The sequence below is a fragment of the Coenobita brevimanus genome, chromosome 110, assembly GCF_032717465.1.
Source record: "Coenobita brevimanus isolate Jiangsu-jjx chromosome 110, ASM3271746v2, whole genome shotgun sequence".
NCBI classification, from domain to species: Eukaryota; Metazoa; Arthropoda; class Malacostraca; order Decapoda; family Coenobitidae; genus Coenobita; species Coenobita brevimanus.
This window is the reverse complement of record NC_137063.1, coordinates 34794299-34813240: the sequence shown is the minus strand read 5'-3', so window position 1 is coordinate 34813240 and position 18942 is coordinate 34794299. Positions and strand designations below refer to the sequence as shown.

The window sequence follows — 18942 nt, the reverse complement described above, 5'->3', positions numbered from 1 at the left end:
ACCCAGTCTCACTCACTGACTCACTCTCACTGGCTCACTCTCTCTCACTGATTCACACTCACTCACTCACACTCACTGATTCACACTCTCACTCACTCACTCCACCACTCTCTCTCTCTCTCACACACACACACACACACACACACACTCGGGAGACAAGCTGGAGTGGGGGAGGGTGGGGGGATGGAGAGTTAGACAACTGGGGATGGGGGAGGGTGGGGGGGATGGAGGAGGAGACATGCCTGGCAATGCTGAGCATGGTGGGGGATGGAGGAGGGATGGGGGGAGAAGAAAGGGGATAGAGGTAGGACAGGGAGAGATGTGTTAACCACTACCTCCTGTTCAGACACGCTCGTTTCAAACCTAGCGAGGAGTGGAGTGTTCGGACTAGCAAATAGATGGTTGTTCAGATTGCGAGAATGTTACCCCATTTCTTTTGTTTGGTCTGGTGGATCGTCAGTTATCGATGCGTCAGAAATCAGGGTATGGGTGTATAAGTCATACACTGACAGAATCCATACACAAGTAAATCTATCAGTCTTCTTATAAATGAAACAGGTCAGAAGACTCTTGATGCTCATACATCTTGTTTATCAGAAGCTGAGTAGGAAATACCCATCCACTGATCACACGAAAAAGAACAATCCAATTCAAGGAGTGCCAAAATTTTTCTCAACACGAAAACATCATTACAATTCTGAACAATAATTAATATTTGGGGGGCTTTATAGTTATATAAACTTTCAAACAGCTGATGCCTGAGCAGGAACAACCCAAATGAAATGGGCCATAATTATCCTCAGTAAAATCTGTGCATCATATTTCTAAATGATAATCAATGTACTGGTAACCAAGCAGTGACTGACTCAACATCATCAAAAAAATATATATAAAAATAAAGAATTAACTCTAAGCCGTTGGCCACCCGTTTGGGATACAGGGCGTCTGGCAATGAATGAATGAATGAAAGATGCACTGGAAAGAGGTAGGCATCGCATCACATGTTTTCCTGCCACAACAAACCTCCCTCCTCACCTCCCTACTTTGAATATTCTCTGCTCAGCACCTGCACATGTATATTATGTAACTTGTGTAATGCTCAAAAGCGTCAGAACTTACTTGGTGGTAAGGCAGCAGAATGTGCCTGGAGTCATAAGAGTAGTTAGCTATTGACTATGGAACCAGTTTAATTTTTCACAAAAGTTTCTGTATTCATGTTTCACGATCTGTAGTAATCAAGTCCATGATCCAGAACCAAACAGAAGCAAAGTGTCCCCCTTTTAGCTTAACCTTGGGTTCCACCACCTCACATGAATAATATGGGAGTGTTATGTTTATGTACAGTATATATATATAGATAGATAGATAGATAGACAGATAGTAATCCTTCGATTATCCGACATAACAGAGCCAAAGGCATAACCGGATATGAGCACTGTCCGGATATGAAGCAATATCCTCTAATGTACCCATACCCTACCTACAGTATACCCAACCTACTACCTATACCCAACCTATATGTACAGTGCCCCTCCTTATTCTGGCAGTTTTGCAGTCTTTTAGCTGTACAGTAGGTTCGCACAGTGCGCAATTCGCATTGTGCGCGAGTGACCAAAAATCATAACCAAAAACCCTTGAATGCGCGAGTTTACCACACAGAACGCGAGGCAGAGGCAAGGAGTGGCTCTAAAATGCCATTTTCTATTAGTGCGCGACCACCCCCACATAGCGTGTCACGTGTCGTCATGTTGATGTGCAGAAATTCCCAGGCATTCTACTGTTGAGGATGAAGAGGATGCAATGTCAGAAGTGTCAGCATTGGACTTTGAAGGGTTTATGGCCGAAGTGAGTGACTTTGATGCTCCTGGGGAAGGTGCTCAAGAGAAGCCTGTGGAGGGAAGTGTTGGTGCAGTGGGAGGTGCGGTGGGGAGTGCGGCGCTGTAAGTGTTGCCGCACCTCAGAACCCCTGTTATTTAAGGTCATCAGGCCTGTTGTCTACTGTTGTTAAGGTGACTACCCATATTTTTGTTATTGTAGCTATAGCTTTAGTACAATGTCTGAAAAATATGACCTTTATTATGTCTCTAAGGGCCAAAAAATGTCCAGGTATGAGGGGGTACCACCCATATGTAATTATTACCATAAGATTATGTATTGCCAGTACGCGAATTCCCAGTGCGCGAGGTCGTGGACCGCCCAATCTTTCGCGCACTGTGCGAGCCTACTGTATTTAGACATCAAAACACACAATGCAATATGCAATATAATCCTTGGGGGGGGGGGGGAACAATATGTACAGTACCTCTCCTAATTTTGGCAGTGTTCTGCGGTCTTCGGGCTCTTTTAAGACATAAAAACACATATTGGAATATGGAATATAATCCTATTAAAAAAAAAAAAAAGCACAACCCTACCAATAAGTATAGCACCCTTCCTAATATTAGCAGTGTTCTGCAGTCTTTAAATATCAAAACACACATTGGAATAGGCAATATGCAGGTAATCCTAAACACCAAGAAAACACTGCATAAACAACAAACAAACAAACAAAAAACCCTACCAATATGCACAGTACCCCTCCTAATTAGAGATGTACCGATACCAAAATTTTGACCGATACCGATACCACAAAATTGGGCCGATACTGATACCTGTGAGGGAGGGTGGTGCCAGCCGTCTGAGGGCTGTGGCAGGGCCCTGAGCTGCTGATGCGGGACTACCAACCTGTCTCATACATGTCCATGGTGGCAGATGTGGTTCATTTCCAAAGAATGTACGTACAGTACTATATTACTAAGCACCATGTACTGTACTCAGTATAATATGATACTAAATAATTGGATATGACCAATAATTTATTTCTCATCCCTATAAAACATTCAATTTCTTTTTAACAAAATAACTTCCAGTGAGTGATATGCTATGCATTAAACTCCTTTTAAAAGGTATCGGTAGTATCAGCAGAAAATCAGCCAATACCGATTCCGATATTCTAAAAATGGGCTGATTCCACCAACACCGATACATCAGTACATCTCTACTCATAATTTTGGCAGTGTTTTGCAGTTTTTCAGCTGTTTTTAGACATCAAAACACATTGCATTATGCAAAATAATCCTAAACACTAAGAAAACACTGGAGAAAAAAAAAATATATATATATATATATACTGTATACAGTATATATATATATATACACAGTACCACTCCTAATTTTGGCAGTGTTCTGTGGTCTTTCAGCTGCTTTTAGACATCAAAACATACATTGCAATAACCAATATAATCCTAAACACTAAGAAATCGATAGACAAACAATAAAAACTATTTTTAAAAAACAAAGTACACTCACCACCCAGTGAACGGCAGACAGGCGTCGTAGCCCACCAGGTTGCAGCAGGTCCACAAGGTATCTCATGTGTTCTAGTGGCTAACACAGCCACCTAGAAAAAGACAAAGAACTCCTCCTCTTCCATCTGCTGAAGTCAGCCGATGAACGAGGACGTGTGGCAAGGTGATGAAGCCCTTCTCACCTCAGTACTCTGAAGATAGCTGCAAGCTCATGTCTAACGGCGACTCAACGACTATCGATGTGCTCGGTTGTGGGTCCGAGAGCGAAGACTGGGGTTGAGCGGGTGGTGGAGGTCGTGGTGGGGAGAGGGGGCTGGCACTCGTGGGGGTGGTGGGCTTAAAGAAGGTGTCGATCTATGTCTAATGATAGGTGTGGCGATTTTGTCGGAAGTTGACAGCGGCCCTGACTGCCCACAGATCCATTGCCAGCTTGAGTGGCACCAACTCCCTGTCACAATGAGGGTGCTTGGCATACTCGAGCACCTGCTCAATGCCAGCCCACAATGCACCAAGGTGAGGGAGTGATGGACCCAGAGTCAGAGGCCTCTTTCTCATAGCTTTCCTCTGTCTGCCCCACAGAGACAGCAGTGGTGATCTCCTCATCAGACAACATCTGATAACTTGGATCACTGATGTTGTCGTCCAACCAATCCCTCACATCGTTGAAGTTGTCATTCTCACCTGAGTTTCGTAGTCAAAGGTGGAAATCATCCATATCACATCCTTCAAATTCGCGCACGGCCTCGCATCCCTGAAGGAGACGAGAGGAATCAGTTTCCAAGGTTTTAATGGAGACTTCCTTCCAAGCACTGGCCCAGTTGAACACCGCAGATTTGATGTTGTAATGCTGCAGATTCTCCAAAGGTCTGCTCCCCACGTGTGTCGACCCCTTCCTCGTCCTCCAACACCACCATCACCTCATCGAGGAACCTCCGATGGTACAGTCTCCTGGCCAACATGATAACATCCTGGTCCATTGGTTGAATGAATGCAGTATATTAGGTGGCAGAAACACGCACCTAGTGTGACTGTCATCAGCAGCCAAATCCATCTCCGATGGATGCGCAGGGGCATTGACGAGGATAAGGAGAGCCTTCACCTGGCCACGAGGGATACCAAGTTCCTCCGTTTGATTACAGATAACCTCCTTGACAAAGTGTCTGTGGAATCAATCTCTGAAGATCTTTGCAGTAAACCAGGCCTTCACAGAATGGCACCACACAACAGGCAGGCTATCCATCAACCTACAGAGACAATTTGGCTGTTTTGCAAGTTCAGCAATAGTGCGTTTAAGGCGGTGCATCCTGTTAACATTGCCACAACACAACATCGAGAGAAGTTGATTTGGACAACTTCCGATCAGGTACAGCCTCCTCAGTCTCTTCTGCCAAGGTGTTGGTGGGCACAAAGCGAAAGAACAGGCAAATTTCATCACCATTGTAAACCTGACCGAAAGCAAGCCCCTCCTTCTCAATTAGGTGCTGCACTTTCTGGCAAAACAGCTCAACATCCTCCACTGTCACGTCCAAAGCCTCGCCATCTGCCTTACGGCCAGTAAGTCCATATCGAAGTTTGAACCAGAAGAGCCAACCCTCAGATGCTCTGAAGTCATTACTTGATTTCACAAGTTGATTCCTTTGTGTCAACCGACTATTTATTTGCTTTTTATTCATATTTCCACTTCCCCCCGTGACAATCTGCACCAAATCATATTTACCCAATCACTCCTCCTTTTCTCTATTATATTCTGCCATTTTTCCATTCTCTTGCAACGTTTCTACCCTCCTTGTACGGACTACTACTTCTTGTTCTTCCCTCCTCCTGTTCTTTCATTGCATTTGAACCTTGACTTTTGCCACCACCACATGGTGGTCAGAGAGTCCACTTCCCCAACCTCTGTATGCTCTTGCATCCATTAAATACTGTCTCATTCTGTCATCCTCACACACATAAACCATCACTGCCTTCCGTTCACTTAGATCACAACCCTCCCTTCTCATCACTCACCACATATACCTGTGGATCATTTTGTGTCTAAATAGGGTATTGGCTATCACCAATCCCTCCCCACACAAATCTCCACTAGAGCACTGCCATTCTTACCCATTTCTGCAGGCACACCTCACTCACCAATTACTCCATGCACTCTCACATTCCCTACTTTTCCATTCATATCTCTTATCAAAATCACACTCTCATTCCTTTCAAACTTTCTCACGCATGCTTCCACATTTGCCCAGAACTCTTCTCTCACTCCACTTGCACAATCTTGCATTGGCACATACACACACACACACAACTGCCCATATTTGTAGTCCTCCTATCAATCTTACCCACAATCCTTGAACCAAGTGATCCAGGGCTCCTGCTAACTGCCGATGGTTGCAAGCCATTTGCCTCCTAAGGTTTAAGATTTACGAGCCAAATAAATTTTTAGTAGCCAAACTGACTATGAGCTGAAATATTTTACCAGCAATAAATTATTTATATACACACTGTGATGATTAGAACCATAAAATGACGTTTTAAACTTTCACAATGGCAACAAGGAAAGACTTGATAATCGATCACAATGTGCTTCTTTGTTCATTTAGCTTTACATTGAGTGACAAGCCAAATGGTTTCCTGTAAGCCAAGAAACCATTTACAACGCTGGGTGGTAACCATATAACCAAACCATACATGCTCCCTACGTGTCAAGTGGGTTTGTGGAGGGTTAGTGCCCCTCCCTGTAAAACAAGTAACTCTGAGTCAAATGGCCACCCCATACGGGATTATGGCGTCTGGGAATAGATAGATAGATAGAAGTGAGATTAACTTATTTTGTAGTTTACTGGGTTTTGAAGTGGATGTATTTTCTTCTCGCCAAAAGGCGACTTGCATGTAAAATTTGTTCGCCAAGGGGAAAAAATCCTCCCATTTGCAAGCTGTGGCTCTCCAAACAAGAGCCCTGTGATCCATGCTCTCTTCTATTCTCCTTCCATCTCTTGCACACAACAATACATAAACCTTCTTTTGCCTGCTCATTTTCACCTACTCCTGCACATATACCCCATCCATACTCCCACGCTCTCACACTCTCATCTCTCCATTTAGTCTCAGTTAGTTCACATATGTCCACTTTTGCACCCTCCAGCACCTGGACAATCTCTCTTTCACCTCATCATTCGCACCTCTTACATTCCACGTCGTAATCCATACCACGTCCTTTGTTCAGTCCTTAGTCGTCACCTGTTGGTCAGTCCTGGTCTGCGGCTTCTTGTTTGTATTTTTAGTTACTTGTTTTCTGGGGAGGGGCACTGACTCTCCTCCAACCCACTTGCTGACAGGTAGGGAACATGCGTTGGTTGGGTGGTAACTTAAGGTTACCACCCAATGTTGTAAAAGATTTCCTGGTACACAGGAAATCATTTGGCTTGCCAATTAATGTGGAGCTACCATAAAACGGAGTACTGCCACACTAAGAGGGTGAATGATGGGCGCCCCACCTACCACTCTATTAAGGCAATATCCACCACCAAAATGGAACATAACTGGTGGTTCTATGCAACATCTGGCATCGAGGTGTGTCAACCAGCTCATAAATTGTGGCCAACTGGCAATGCATTACTATATTACTGTATTTTATTATTACTCTATGCATTTTCATCATTTACTCATGGGAAAGTTTTAGGATAGAAGGTTGAGATGGATAATAATGCAACATCCGCATCAGTGCCAAATACTGAGCCAATGGGGGACACTATGCAATATCCGGCATTGGGCTTGGCTGAATTATGCCAGATAACAGAGAGTTCAGTGCGGTCAGTGCGCAGTTTTAAGTCAAGCGTTTATACTTTTGTGTGAAATACAGTAATCTCTCAACTATCCGTTGTCACTATATCCGGCGCTTTCTGCTCAGTTCTATTAAAACAATATCCGGTGAAATTAGGCAATATCTGGCTCAGAAACGGGAAGCAATCAGCAAGGCTATGCATCTTCCGGCAGTGCTGTGCATCATCTGGCTCAGACACGGGACCCAACTGGTGCACAGGCAAACCCCACAACACAGCAACACTCAATCAGCCAAGCACAATGCATTGCAGAAGCAGCCCACCCAATGCGCCAAGCCAACCATTGCCCTCTCATTCTCTCCACTGGATGCTGTATAGTGAGGATGTACCTGTGCCTTGTGCATCTGTGACCCACGCAGTGGCTACCCCCCAGTGTTGTGACATAGCCTGTAGCTCCCCCATACCTTGCTCGTTGCTGATGTTATTTCCCTTGTGGCCTCTCAGTGCTCCATGCCCTAGTGCTCTGACTACTGTACATTAGTTCTGCATGCTGGCTGAGTTTGTGGCTTTTGTGGCAGATCCAACACTAAATGAGTATGTTACAGATGATTCGATAATTCCTTGTGAACTAGACATTATGTAGACATCACTATATTATTTTCATTATGTATTACTATTCATTATTATCAGTGACTTTGATTAGGGCCCTGACTTCATCGTTTTTCTACCAAATCCTTATTTCCTCGTTCAGTTTTTCTTCCATACTTGATCTACAGAGACTCATTATCAATGTATTTCCCCATTGTGTCAGGAGACACTATTTTTTTTTTGTTTTTTATTAGATGAGGAAAACTGTTACAAATGACTAGATAATTCCTTGTAAACTAGAAATGATGCAGACACATTATTTTTTCAACCTTACTTACTCTTATGTTCATGTTAGTGTATGTAACATATTGCCTTATATAGCCATGTACATGAGAAGACCTGCGTGACAGAATGCATGCCCATATTGCTGAGCTACGCAGTGTCATCATGAAACTGCTGATTTTGTGCCTTTGAAGCTAGGGGAGTGTGGGAGCATACCAGCTCCTTGGCAATTAGATTCTAGAGCTCACCACAGGTGATACCTGTACACAGTCTGCCTCAGAATAAAGCCATGAAAACTGAAAGGACTTTATACCCACACCTCCCGACAAGTTATTCATATTCAAGATTCAGGTATGATTACGTAATGTATTACTGTACTGTACTACATGCACTGAATCAGCACTGTATTGTGTTTTATACTTAATCTTTTACTCATGGGTAATACTGTAGTAAAGTTTTTTAGGATAGATGATCGAGATGGATAGCTTACAGTGGCGACATGTTATCTGGCTCATATCTGAATGAACAGCCAGTTGGGGGCACTAATGCAATACCTGGCATTTTTGCAATATCCAGTAGGGGGTCTGGCTGAATCACGCCGGATAATTGAAAGAATACTGTACTGAAACTTGTAATTTGGATATCATGTCTGGCATGGATGCTACCCCTAGTGGAAAGTGTGACTACTGAGTTTTTTTTTTTTTTTTTTTTTTTTTTTTTGGGGGGGGGGGGGGGGAAGGTACACGGGGGCACCCATCATCCACTCACTCAAGATAGGGATGCCTTGTGGTCTCCACACTGAGTGAGATGCCAAATAGTTTCCTGTACCTAGGAAACCATTTACTATGCTAGGTGGTAACCAAGTAACAGGGATTTCTGGCCAGGTTAAGTGTCCCCCAGATTCCCCTATCCAAAATCAATAAATCGTGGCAAATGTTTCGGAGAGCCTCGGAGGGCCCAGTACCTGCCCAGGGCCCCAACCAAATGGGAATATTCGCATGGCCATGTGGAATGTGAGAGGTGTGAATGAGGAAAGCAAGATGGTGGAAGTAGTGAATGTGTTCAAGCGTGAGAGATATGCTGTGATGGCACTGTGTGAAACAAAAATGAAAGAGTGTGAAGTGGAGGAGTGGGAGGGTGTTAAATGTGTAAGATCGGGCATGAATGGGTAAGAAAGATGGAAGGATGGAGTTGCTTTGTTGATGAATGAGGTGTGGCAAAGTGGAATGAAACATTACATAAGTGTCAGCTCAAGATGTATGTATGTCAAGTTCAAGTTTGAGAAGGTGAAAGTGGCAGTGATTGTAGCATATGCACCGTGTGATGACAGGAGTGAGAGAGAGAAAGACAGGTATTGGGATGAGCTGGATGAAGCAGTGGGAGAAATGGCGAGGAACTATAAAGTGATCGTAATGGGCAATATGAATGGAAGAGTAGGCACTGGTCCTGAGGATGACATAATGGGTTGTAATGGAGTACCAGGAGAAAATGATAATGGGACGTGACTGAAGGATGTGTGTCAGGAAAGGAGGCTGCGCATTTGTAACTCGTATTTCAAACACAAAGATGCACATAAATATACATGGTATAGAGGGAATGGGGATCGTGTAGAAAGAAGCCTGATTGATTACATACTCATAAAGAAGTCAATGCTGGGAATGGTTGCTGATATGAGGGTAGTGAGAGAAAGATGTGAAGGTCTGTCAGATCATATGATTTTGGTATGCATGATCAAACTGTGAGGAGTGAGGAGGACCAGGAGAGAGAGGAGCAGTCAGGGAGAAACTCAAAATGTTGAGAAGCCGAGGATCAAAGAAATGACAGATGAATACAGGACCAAAGTAGGGGAGGAATTAAATGCAGGGATTGCTTAGTCAGGTGCTAAAGTGGTGTGTGGTGTGGCAAGAGTAACAACAAAGAAGAAAGGTATGGCATGGTGGGATCAAGCGGTTAAGACAGCAGTGGAAAAAACGAGGAAGAAGTGGCTCGAGTGGTTATAGGACAGAGGTTCAATTGAGAAATGGAACTAAATTTGTGGTAGGTGGGGGCGCTCACCATCCACTCACTCAATGTAGTGTTGCTCTCGGGTGACTGCCCTTTCTTCTCCTTCATCCTTCTTTCCTTCCATCCTCTTCTGTCCTTCTTTCCTTCATTCTTTCCTCGTTCCTCTACCTACGGGTGACTTTACATTCCCTCTTCTGTCTTTCTTTCCTTCATTCTTTCCTCTTCCTTCTGACTGTGGGTGACTCTGCACTAAGTGACATGCCAAATGGTTTCCCGTACACAAGGAAACCATTTACTACACTGGGTGGTAACCATATAACCAAATTTTGGCACCTGGTGGTTTAGTAGGCAATTATGGAGCTCCAATCGGATTGAGCCGGTGAAGATTTATATCCAAGGGGTGGTTGGGGTTTACTGCTCACATAATGCCACTCAGGGATGAGTGAGGCTGGTCACTCTCATCTTAAATGTCAGGACCAACTTGCCTAGCCCCGGGCTCCAACTTGCCCAGCCCTGAGCTCCTACGCTCCTCATGGGGCAACGTAGGATTGGATGATGAATGAATGAATGATGAATGAAAATATATTGAGAGCAAGAAGCATGTAAAGAGACTAGTAAAGAGGAAAAAGAAGGAGGCAAATGATGATCTAGGAAGAAAAATGAATCCAAATTACTCTGAAAATAGGAAGTTATCCTGGAAAGAGGTGCGGAAATGTAGAAGTGACAACAGAAAGAAATGTGAAAGTGGGAAGGATGTAAGTGGTAGATAATTAACCCATGGGGATGAAGCAAGGACCAGATGGAATGAATATTTTGAATGCTTGATGAACAGGTATAGAGAGGGCTGAGCCACTGTAAACATGATTGGTTTTGGGGTGTGCAGAGAAGGAATGTAGTGCCAGGAAACATGACACTCATACAGGTGAAGAATGCTGTAAAGCAGCCGAAAAATGGGAAAGCAGCTGGGGTTCATGCAATGTATAAAGCGATGATTAAATGTAGTGGAGAGAGCGGAATGAAATGCTTGTTGGAGATATGTAAGAAGGCATGGGTGAGTGAAACTGTGCAAGCAGCGTGAAAAAGGCTGTGACTGTACCCTTTACAAAAATATTGTGGTATACATAAGTTTATTGAGTGTGGTAGCAATGGTATATGGATGAATTATTATAAAGAAAGTAAGGGAGATATCAGAAGTCCTAGTGAGTGATAAAGAGGATGGCTTTAGGAGTGGCAGAGGATGTGTGGATCAAATATTTGCAGTAAGACAGATGGCGGAGAAGGCTTGTGAGAAGGACTATATAAGGTGCTTATGGCATTTGTGGCTCTGGAAACAGCATACGACAAAGTAGACAGACAAGGATTGTGGAAGGTTTTGCACATGTACAGTGTAGATGGTAAGCTGCTAGGTGCTGTCAAGTGTTTTTATGATGGTAGTGAAGCATGTGTAATAGTAAATGGGCATCTACGTGAATGGTTCACAATCAGTGGGGGCGTGCAACAAGGTTGTGTGATGTTCCCAAGGTTGTTCACTATATATATATGGATGGGGTGATGAGAGAAGTAAAAACATGAGTTATGGAGAGAGTGATGGTGTTGGTAATGAATGGTGATGGATGGAATATCTCAAATTTGTTTTATCCTGATGATGCAGTGCATCTCTTCCCCACTATTCGAAAGGGATGTGTTCCATAAAAAGCGGTTGAATACCAAACTGGTCAAATAACAAACCAATTTTTCCAATAAGATTGTTAAGAAATAGGGGGGTTAGGTTCCTGACCATGTTCGTCATTCAAAAAAAATTCAATGATGATGGAAAAAATCAGAGGTAAATAAGACTGAAAGTGACACACGGATTAGAGCTGTTTTCTTATAGACCTACGTTCTCAAGAAAAAATATTTTAGCACTACACACATCTCAGATGACTGACATTTGATTTTCAATTTAAAAAATATTGGAGAACTTAGTGATATTAAAGAAAGCCGCCTGAACACCTTTGACAGCGTGTTCACTGTTGATCCTGCTGACTGAACATGATGTCACCACACCAAACAAACTCAAATGTATATAAAACCATGAATAGCAGTGGAAGCCTAATTGGAGGCGCTGAAACCTAATTGAGTGGCTTCACTCCCAGGATCCCCATGATTATAACCTACCTAACCTAGTGCAAACTAAGATGTGCATTACGTAAAACTGGCACCAAAACAGTACTGTGTGTTAAGAGCGTTCGTTAATCACTGGCGCAATCGTCACCCGACAATGCGATGGTAAAACAATCACTCAGGTAGGTGAGTATATGAATGCAATTGACAGGGATAATAGTAAGGGTCTTGGGTGGAGCCATGGTGGTGCTGTAGTATTCCACGTGGTCAAACAGAAATGGAGATGGATGAAGAGGCCACCGATTAGCAGGGCAGTGCGCAGGAGACTTAGGAAGTTCAGCCGGTCTGTCTGACAGTTTGCGGTTTGGATTGTCAAAATGGCGGGGATAACCATGTCAAACAAACAAACACGAAAAAAAAGGGGTATATTTTTATAAATGTTGGAACAACGAATTGTTGAATAATGACCGGTTGAAAAACAAGGGCTTGTGTACTACTTGCAAATACTGGACAAGAATTTGGTAGACTAGTGCAGAGTTTTGCTGATGTTTGTGAGCGTCATTCCTTGAGAGTAAATGTAGAAAAGAGTAAACTGATGGTTATTGAGAGAGAAGGTGACTACCAGTGTGATGTTACAGTGAAAGGACTGAGACTAGAACTGGTGAGGAAGTTAAAATACTTGGGTACAGTGAGAGAAAAGAGAGGAAAATGTGCAAAACAAGTGGAAAGTAGAGTGATACCAGGAAGGGAAGTAGCTGGTGCTATGAAAGCCTTGATAAGAAACATAGTCTTGAGCGTTGCAGTTGCACAAGGCTTACATGAAGGAATTTTATTGCCAACTTTAACATATGGATGTAAGACTATGGTGTGGCATGAAAATGAAAAGTCAAGAATGAAAGCAGTGGAGATGGGACTGTTGAGGAATGTATGTGGAGTACAGAGTGTGGATAGGATATGAAATAATGTTATTTGTGAAAGATGTGGAGTGAGGAAGTCATGAAGTCTGTGGACACCAGAATTGAAAAGTTTACTGAGCTGGCATGGTCATGTGGAGAAAAAAGATAACAACAGAGTGGTGAAAAAGGTATTCCTGAGCGAATCTGAAGGAGGGAGAAGATGAGGTTGGCCAAGGAGAAGGTGAAGGGATATGGTGGATGTATGTGTGAGGAAGAGAGGAATGGAAGTCAGTGAGGCTGGAGGACCGACAAGAGATCAAGCTGGCTGGATGAATGTTGCGAGAAGAAGTGCATGATCAGTGATTTGGCACCCCTTTTTAACGTGACAGCGTCCAGACTGACTCTATCCGATATGTTTATGTGAAGCTACAGAATGTGGTGAATGTTTTGATAAAGCATGGATTCTGGGGGCTTGAATGGTGAGTGAATGGATGCATGGCCAACTGGATTGGGCAAACTTGGGCTGTCTGGATGTTGCTACTGCTCACCCAGCCCTAGGGTGGGAAAGGAGGTCCAGATGATGATGATGATGATTTTTTTTTTGAAAGGTTACATGGTCATAGACCCCCTTCCTATCCCCACTGAACCCATGCTACACTCTACTGACCTTGGCATACAATAAATTGTTATGCGATGGGGTCTCGCTTGATGTAATCCCATCGCATGGTGAGTCGTGACTGTACTGCGAAAACTATCAAATGATCAACAGATGGAGGTGTGGTCTATCTCTACTGGGCACATTAGTAAATTCCCATAATATTATGCTTTCTTTTTTCCGGTATCTAGAGCCTATCCTCATTCTAATGATGGAAATCACCTCCTCGAAATGCTGCTGCTGCTGCTGATGTAATAATTACAGTATTGATAAAGGGAAAGATCCAGCTATGAAGGTGAATATGATAACAATGGCAATGACAAACCTGCCCTCCTGAATTCACTGTCCCTCCCTGAGCATCCCTTCCAGCAGCTCTGGCCCTCCCATCAATCGTAGTAACCTCCTCCTCGTCCTCTCCATCCTCCGAGGACTTGGGGGACACTGATATGGTAACCTCCAGGGGTGAGGTGGCAGGTGAAGAGGTAGGATCAGGCTGGATTGTCTCGTTCAGGTGGTTGCATGGCTCAGCTGGCTTGAAATTTGTCTTCCATACCATAATCTGTCAAGGAAGGAGGAAAGAGAATTAGAGACTGACTATGTATGTAGGTGAGGAGGAAAGGGAGAGGGGCGGGGGAGACCGAGGCTCATGTTAAGAGATACAGGTAGTGTGAGTTGAAGGGAAGGCTTGCTCTCATATACAGTATATGAATGAATGAATGAATGTAGTGTAAGTTGCAGGGAGGACAAACTCTCACATATATGAATGAAGGTAATGTAAACTGGAGAGAAGGAAGCCTGAAGGAACATGTGGAGGACAAGGTAACGTGGAGGTGATTTGCCTGCAACCACCTCATCCGGGACTGAGCTGTCTTAAGTTAGATAGTTGCTATTTGCTTTGTAGAGACCAAGTTAAGAGAAGATATTGATGTTCATATGGGAGATGGTAAATACAAACTGTGGAGAAGGGACGGAAAAACGGGAGGAGGAGTGATGATAGCAGTGAAGAACAACATAAATGTAGATACGTGTACTGTGGAAATGGCAAAAGGCAGGGCTGAAGTGAAGAATATGAAATTAGAAACTGGAGAGAATAGCAAGAGATATGCCTATGACAAGAGCATGGAATGATGATGAATACCAGGAGATGTTGTCAGACATGGCTAGTTATATACAGAAAATTATTGAGAAAAGCAACAATATAATTTTAATGGATGACTTTAATTATAAAGAGGTGAACTGGGAGGAATCGGGCTCAGAAGGCAGCGAAGATTAGTGGGGCGCTGTATTATTAAATATAGCATTGAACAATGTGATGATGCAATGGGTCAAAGAAGAGACAAGGTTCCGATGTGAGGACACACCAGCAAGATAAGACTTACTGTTTACCAAAGAACCCGATGTAATAGAATCTTTGAAATATCTGTGTCTTATAGGAAAAAGTGATCATGTGGTCACTGAGTTCCAGATGATAACAGGGAACGTGGTGCCAAGAGATCAGCTTTATAGGCAGGGAAGATACAACTTTGGGAAAGCAAACATTACAGGACTGAGAAATTTTTTTGAAAATGCAGATTGGAGAAAATTCAGAGAACCAAGAGAGATACAGAGGAAGTCAGATATCTTTCTAGACCTCTGTAATTAGGGAGTGGAAAAATATATGCCAAGAGTAAGCGGGAAAGAAAACAGGAAAAAGGAGTGGGTTAATAGAAGGTGTATGATAGCAAAAAAAGGAGAGGGACATGGCGTGGAATAACAGGAAAAAAAAAAGGGTAATAACAGAACAAAGGAAGAATATAAAAGAACTAGAAATGAATATACAAGAATACATAGAGAGGAAGAATGGAATTTTGAAAAAGATATAATAGACAAATGTAAGGATGAACCCAAACTGTTTTATAGATTTGTCAATGGAGAATTGAAACAAAAGGAAGGAATCACCAAACTGAAAGTAGAAGGAGAGGTCTATAAAGATGTGGCAATGCAAGCTGAAATGATGAACAAATGTTTCCAATCAGTTTTCAATAATGAAATGGAGTTTGTGGAAGAGAAGGGAGTGATTAGAAAAGTAGTGATAAAAGATATAAACGTGGAAGTACAGGAAGTGTATAAATTACTGGAAACCCAAGATGTAAGGAAAGCTCCAGGACCTGATGGAATCTCAAACTGAGTACTGAAGGAATGCAGAGAACAACTGGTGGATAAGATTCACAGATTAATCGTGAGGGGAAAGTGCCTCAAGAATGGAAGAGGGCAAATGTGGTACCAATTTATAAGGGAGGAAACAAGGAAGAACCCCTGAATTATAGACCAGTGTTCCTAAACAGCATGGTCGCAAAATTGTGCGAAAGAATCCTGAGAGATAGATGAATAAAATATCTGAAAGCATTGCAAATTTTAGATGAAAGTCAGTTGGAATTCAGAAGTGGAAGGTCATGTGCTTCCAACTTGTTGAGCTTTTACTCAAGAGCGATTGACGTGCTACAGGAAAGAGACGGTTAGATGGATTGTGTGTACTGTATTTAGATTTGGAGGTCTTCGACAAGGTACCCCATAAGAGACTAATGAGGAAACAAGAGCATATAGGAGGACTGAAGGGAAACCTCCTGGAATGGATGAGAGACTTTTTGATAGAGAGACAAATTAGGACAAGTGGAGTCCCACAGGGCTCGGTGTTGGAGCCAGTAATGTTCCTGATTTACGTAAATGATATGGTAGATGGAGTGAACAGTTATGCAAGTCTGTTTGCTGATGATGCAAAGATCTTGACAAAGGTAGAGGTTAGGGAGGATTGTAAAATGCTGCAGGAGAATCTGGATAGGATACATGATTGGAGCCGGATGTGGGAAATGAAATTCAACGCAAAGATATGTAAACTATTGGAAATGGATAAAAGTACCAATAGGCCATCACTGAAATATTTGATGGGTAATGAAACAATCACAAAAGCGAGAGAAGAGAAAGATTTGGGAGTGCTGGTCCAGGACAGTTTGTCACCTGAAAAACACATTAACAAGACAGTTAGAGAGACATATAAACTCCTGACAAACATAAGAGTAGCTTTTCATTATATGGATGAAGAGATGATGAAAAAATTGATAGTGGCCATGATTCGCTCCAGGTTAGAATATGCAGCAGTAGTGTGGACACCACACAAAAAGAAAGATATATACAAGATTGAAAGAATACAAAGAACAGCAACCAAGATGGTCCCCAGTCTGGCAGATGTCGTACACAGAGAGGCTGGAAAAGCTGGATTTGCCTTCCTTAGAAGAAAGGAAAAAAAGAGGCAACATGATTGCTGTGTTCAGGACCATGGTGGGAGTAGATAATATTGACAGAGAAGATCTGTTTTTATGGGATAAAAGAGCAACAAGAGGACACGGAATGAAACTGAAGAAACCAAGCTACTTGAAGGATATCAAGAAATACAGTTTTCCTTATAGATGTACAGACCTGTGGAATAGCCTGGACAAAGAGATCGTCCAGTCTAAAAACTTAAACGAGTTTAAAGCTAAATTTGACTTACTGAGAAACAGAGACGGGACCCCACGAGCGTAGCTCATTTCCTGTATACCACAATTAGGTAAATACAATTAGGTCAATACACACACACACACACACACACACACACACACAAACAAAAAAACACCCTACCCAAACACTATTGTATGTACAGTACCCCTCATTATTTTGGCACTGTTTTCAGGTCAATCTGCCATATATAGACATCAAAACACATATACGAATATCCAAAGTAATGCTAAACACCAAGAAAACCATGCAGAAAACCACTGAATACTAAAAAACACCCTAACTATACACTACTGTATGTACAGTACCACTCCTTATTTTGGAAGTGTTTTCTGGTCATTCTGCCATATTTTGACATCAAAACACAAGTAGGAATATCCAAATTAATGCTCAACACCAACAAAACGATAAAAAAAAAACACCCGACCTATACACTACTGTATGTACAGTACCTCTCCTAATTTTGACACGGTTTTCCGGTCATTCTGCCATGTTGAGACATCAAAACACACATAGGATTATCCATATTAATGCCAAATATCAAGAAAACACTGAATAACCAACAAAAATCCACAAAAAACCTGAAGACGGTTTGAAAATCAGTTACCTATGACGAGTAATTGCTCCCGGGGCTCCAAAAAAAATTCCACGACCAAATATGCCACTGGATATTGGTTATACCGGTATAAATGGTATACCATCATCTTCACTGGTGTTTATACTATAAGATAAGCTAATAACAATACATAAAACTGATAAATAAAATACTGAAATGCAGTGAGAATAAAGTGTTCAGAAGTAAAACCTACCTTCACATAACTTCCCACCATCCTAGAGCAAAATCTTCCTGGCACTTTCCAAGAGTTATGCATATGTCTAGATGCAGAATTTCATGAGATTTCTCGTGGATTTTGCTGAATTTTGATATGACCATTAGTAGTCAAATAAATCGCAAAAAAATTTGAAAAGTCACGGGTCAGTGTTATTACCATGGAGGAGGGTAGGGACTGAGGGAGTGAGGGGGAGCCGGGAGGGTATGGAGGAGGGATGAGGGGGGGGCGAGAAGCGAGGCTGTGGGCAGGATTCTCTCCCTTCTGTCAACAAGCGGACGGGCGCTTCTACCGTATATTTACTCATGGCTTGCAGTCTGTTAGACACCAAGTGGCCATGGGGAAACACAACTCTTGGTACCTGACCGGGGACTTTCGATGTTTGGTGGAATGGCGGACGGCTGCTGTCACCAAACATATACTTGTGGCTTGTGGTCTATGTTCAATGGTGGTGGCAGTTGGGAAAGAGCCTGGTGGCCACGTGACATCGGACATTCGATAGAGAGGCGGATGGCAGCTGTCACCGAACATGTACTCGTGGCTTGTGGTCTGTGTTCGACATGTGGTAGCAGTTGGGAAAGGCTTAGCCCGGTGGCTGCGCGACTTTGGACATTCGGTGGGGATGTGTATGGACGTTTTGACACCACTTGTGGTTTACAATCGTATTACTCAGGTGATGGAGGGTTGTTGGGAGTGGTCGGACCAGCATGCGACTTTGACCATTCACTACAGGGGTGGACGGACATTTTAGCTCTGGTTGTGGGTTACAGCCCATCTCCTGCTCAAGGCTCGAGCCCAGCAACCACAATGTTGAATGTCTGAACGCGTCGGCCGGCCGGCCGAAGTTCTCGGTGACTTTAACGTTCGGATAATAGGAAGTAAATTTGGATAAAGGTTTAATGGAGTCAAGGTCCAGGATCCAGATAATGAACA

General features: G+C 42.9%; 1 protein-coding gene across 1 annotated transcript in view; it reads right to left on the bottom strand.

The window, feature by feature from the left end:
• LOC145417542 (uncharacterized) overlaps nt 1-18942 on the bottom strand; it is a 104761-nt gene that overhangs the window by 17662 nt on the left and 68157 nt on the right. Inside the window, exon 7 of the mRNA XM_080286252.1 lies at nt 13974-14207. Coding sequence (XP_080142378.1) covers nt 13974-14207 — 234 coding nt within the window. The remainder of the gene's footprint in view (nt 1-13973; nt 14208-18942) is intronic.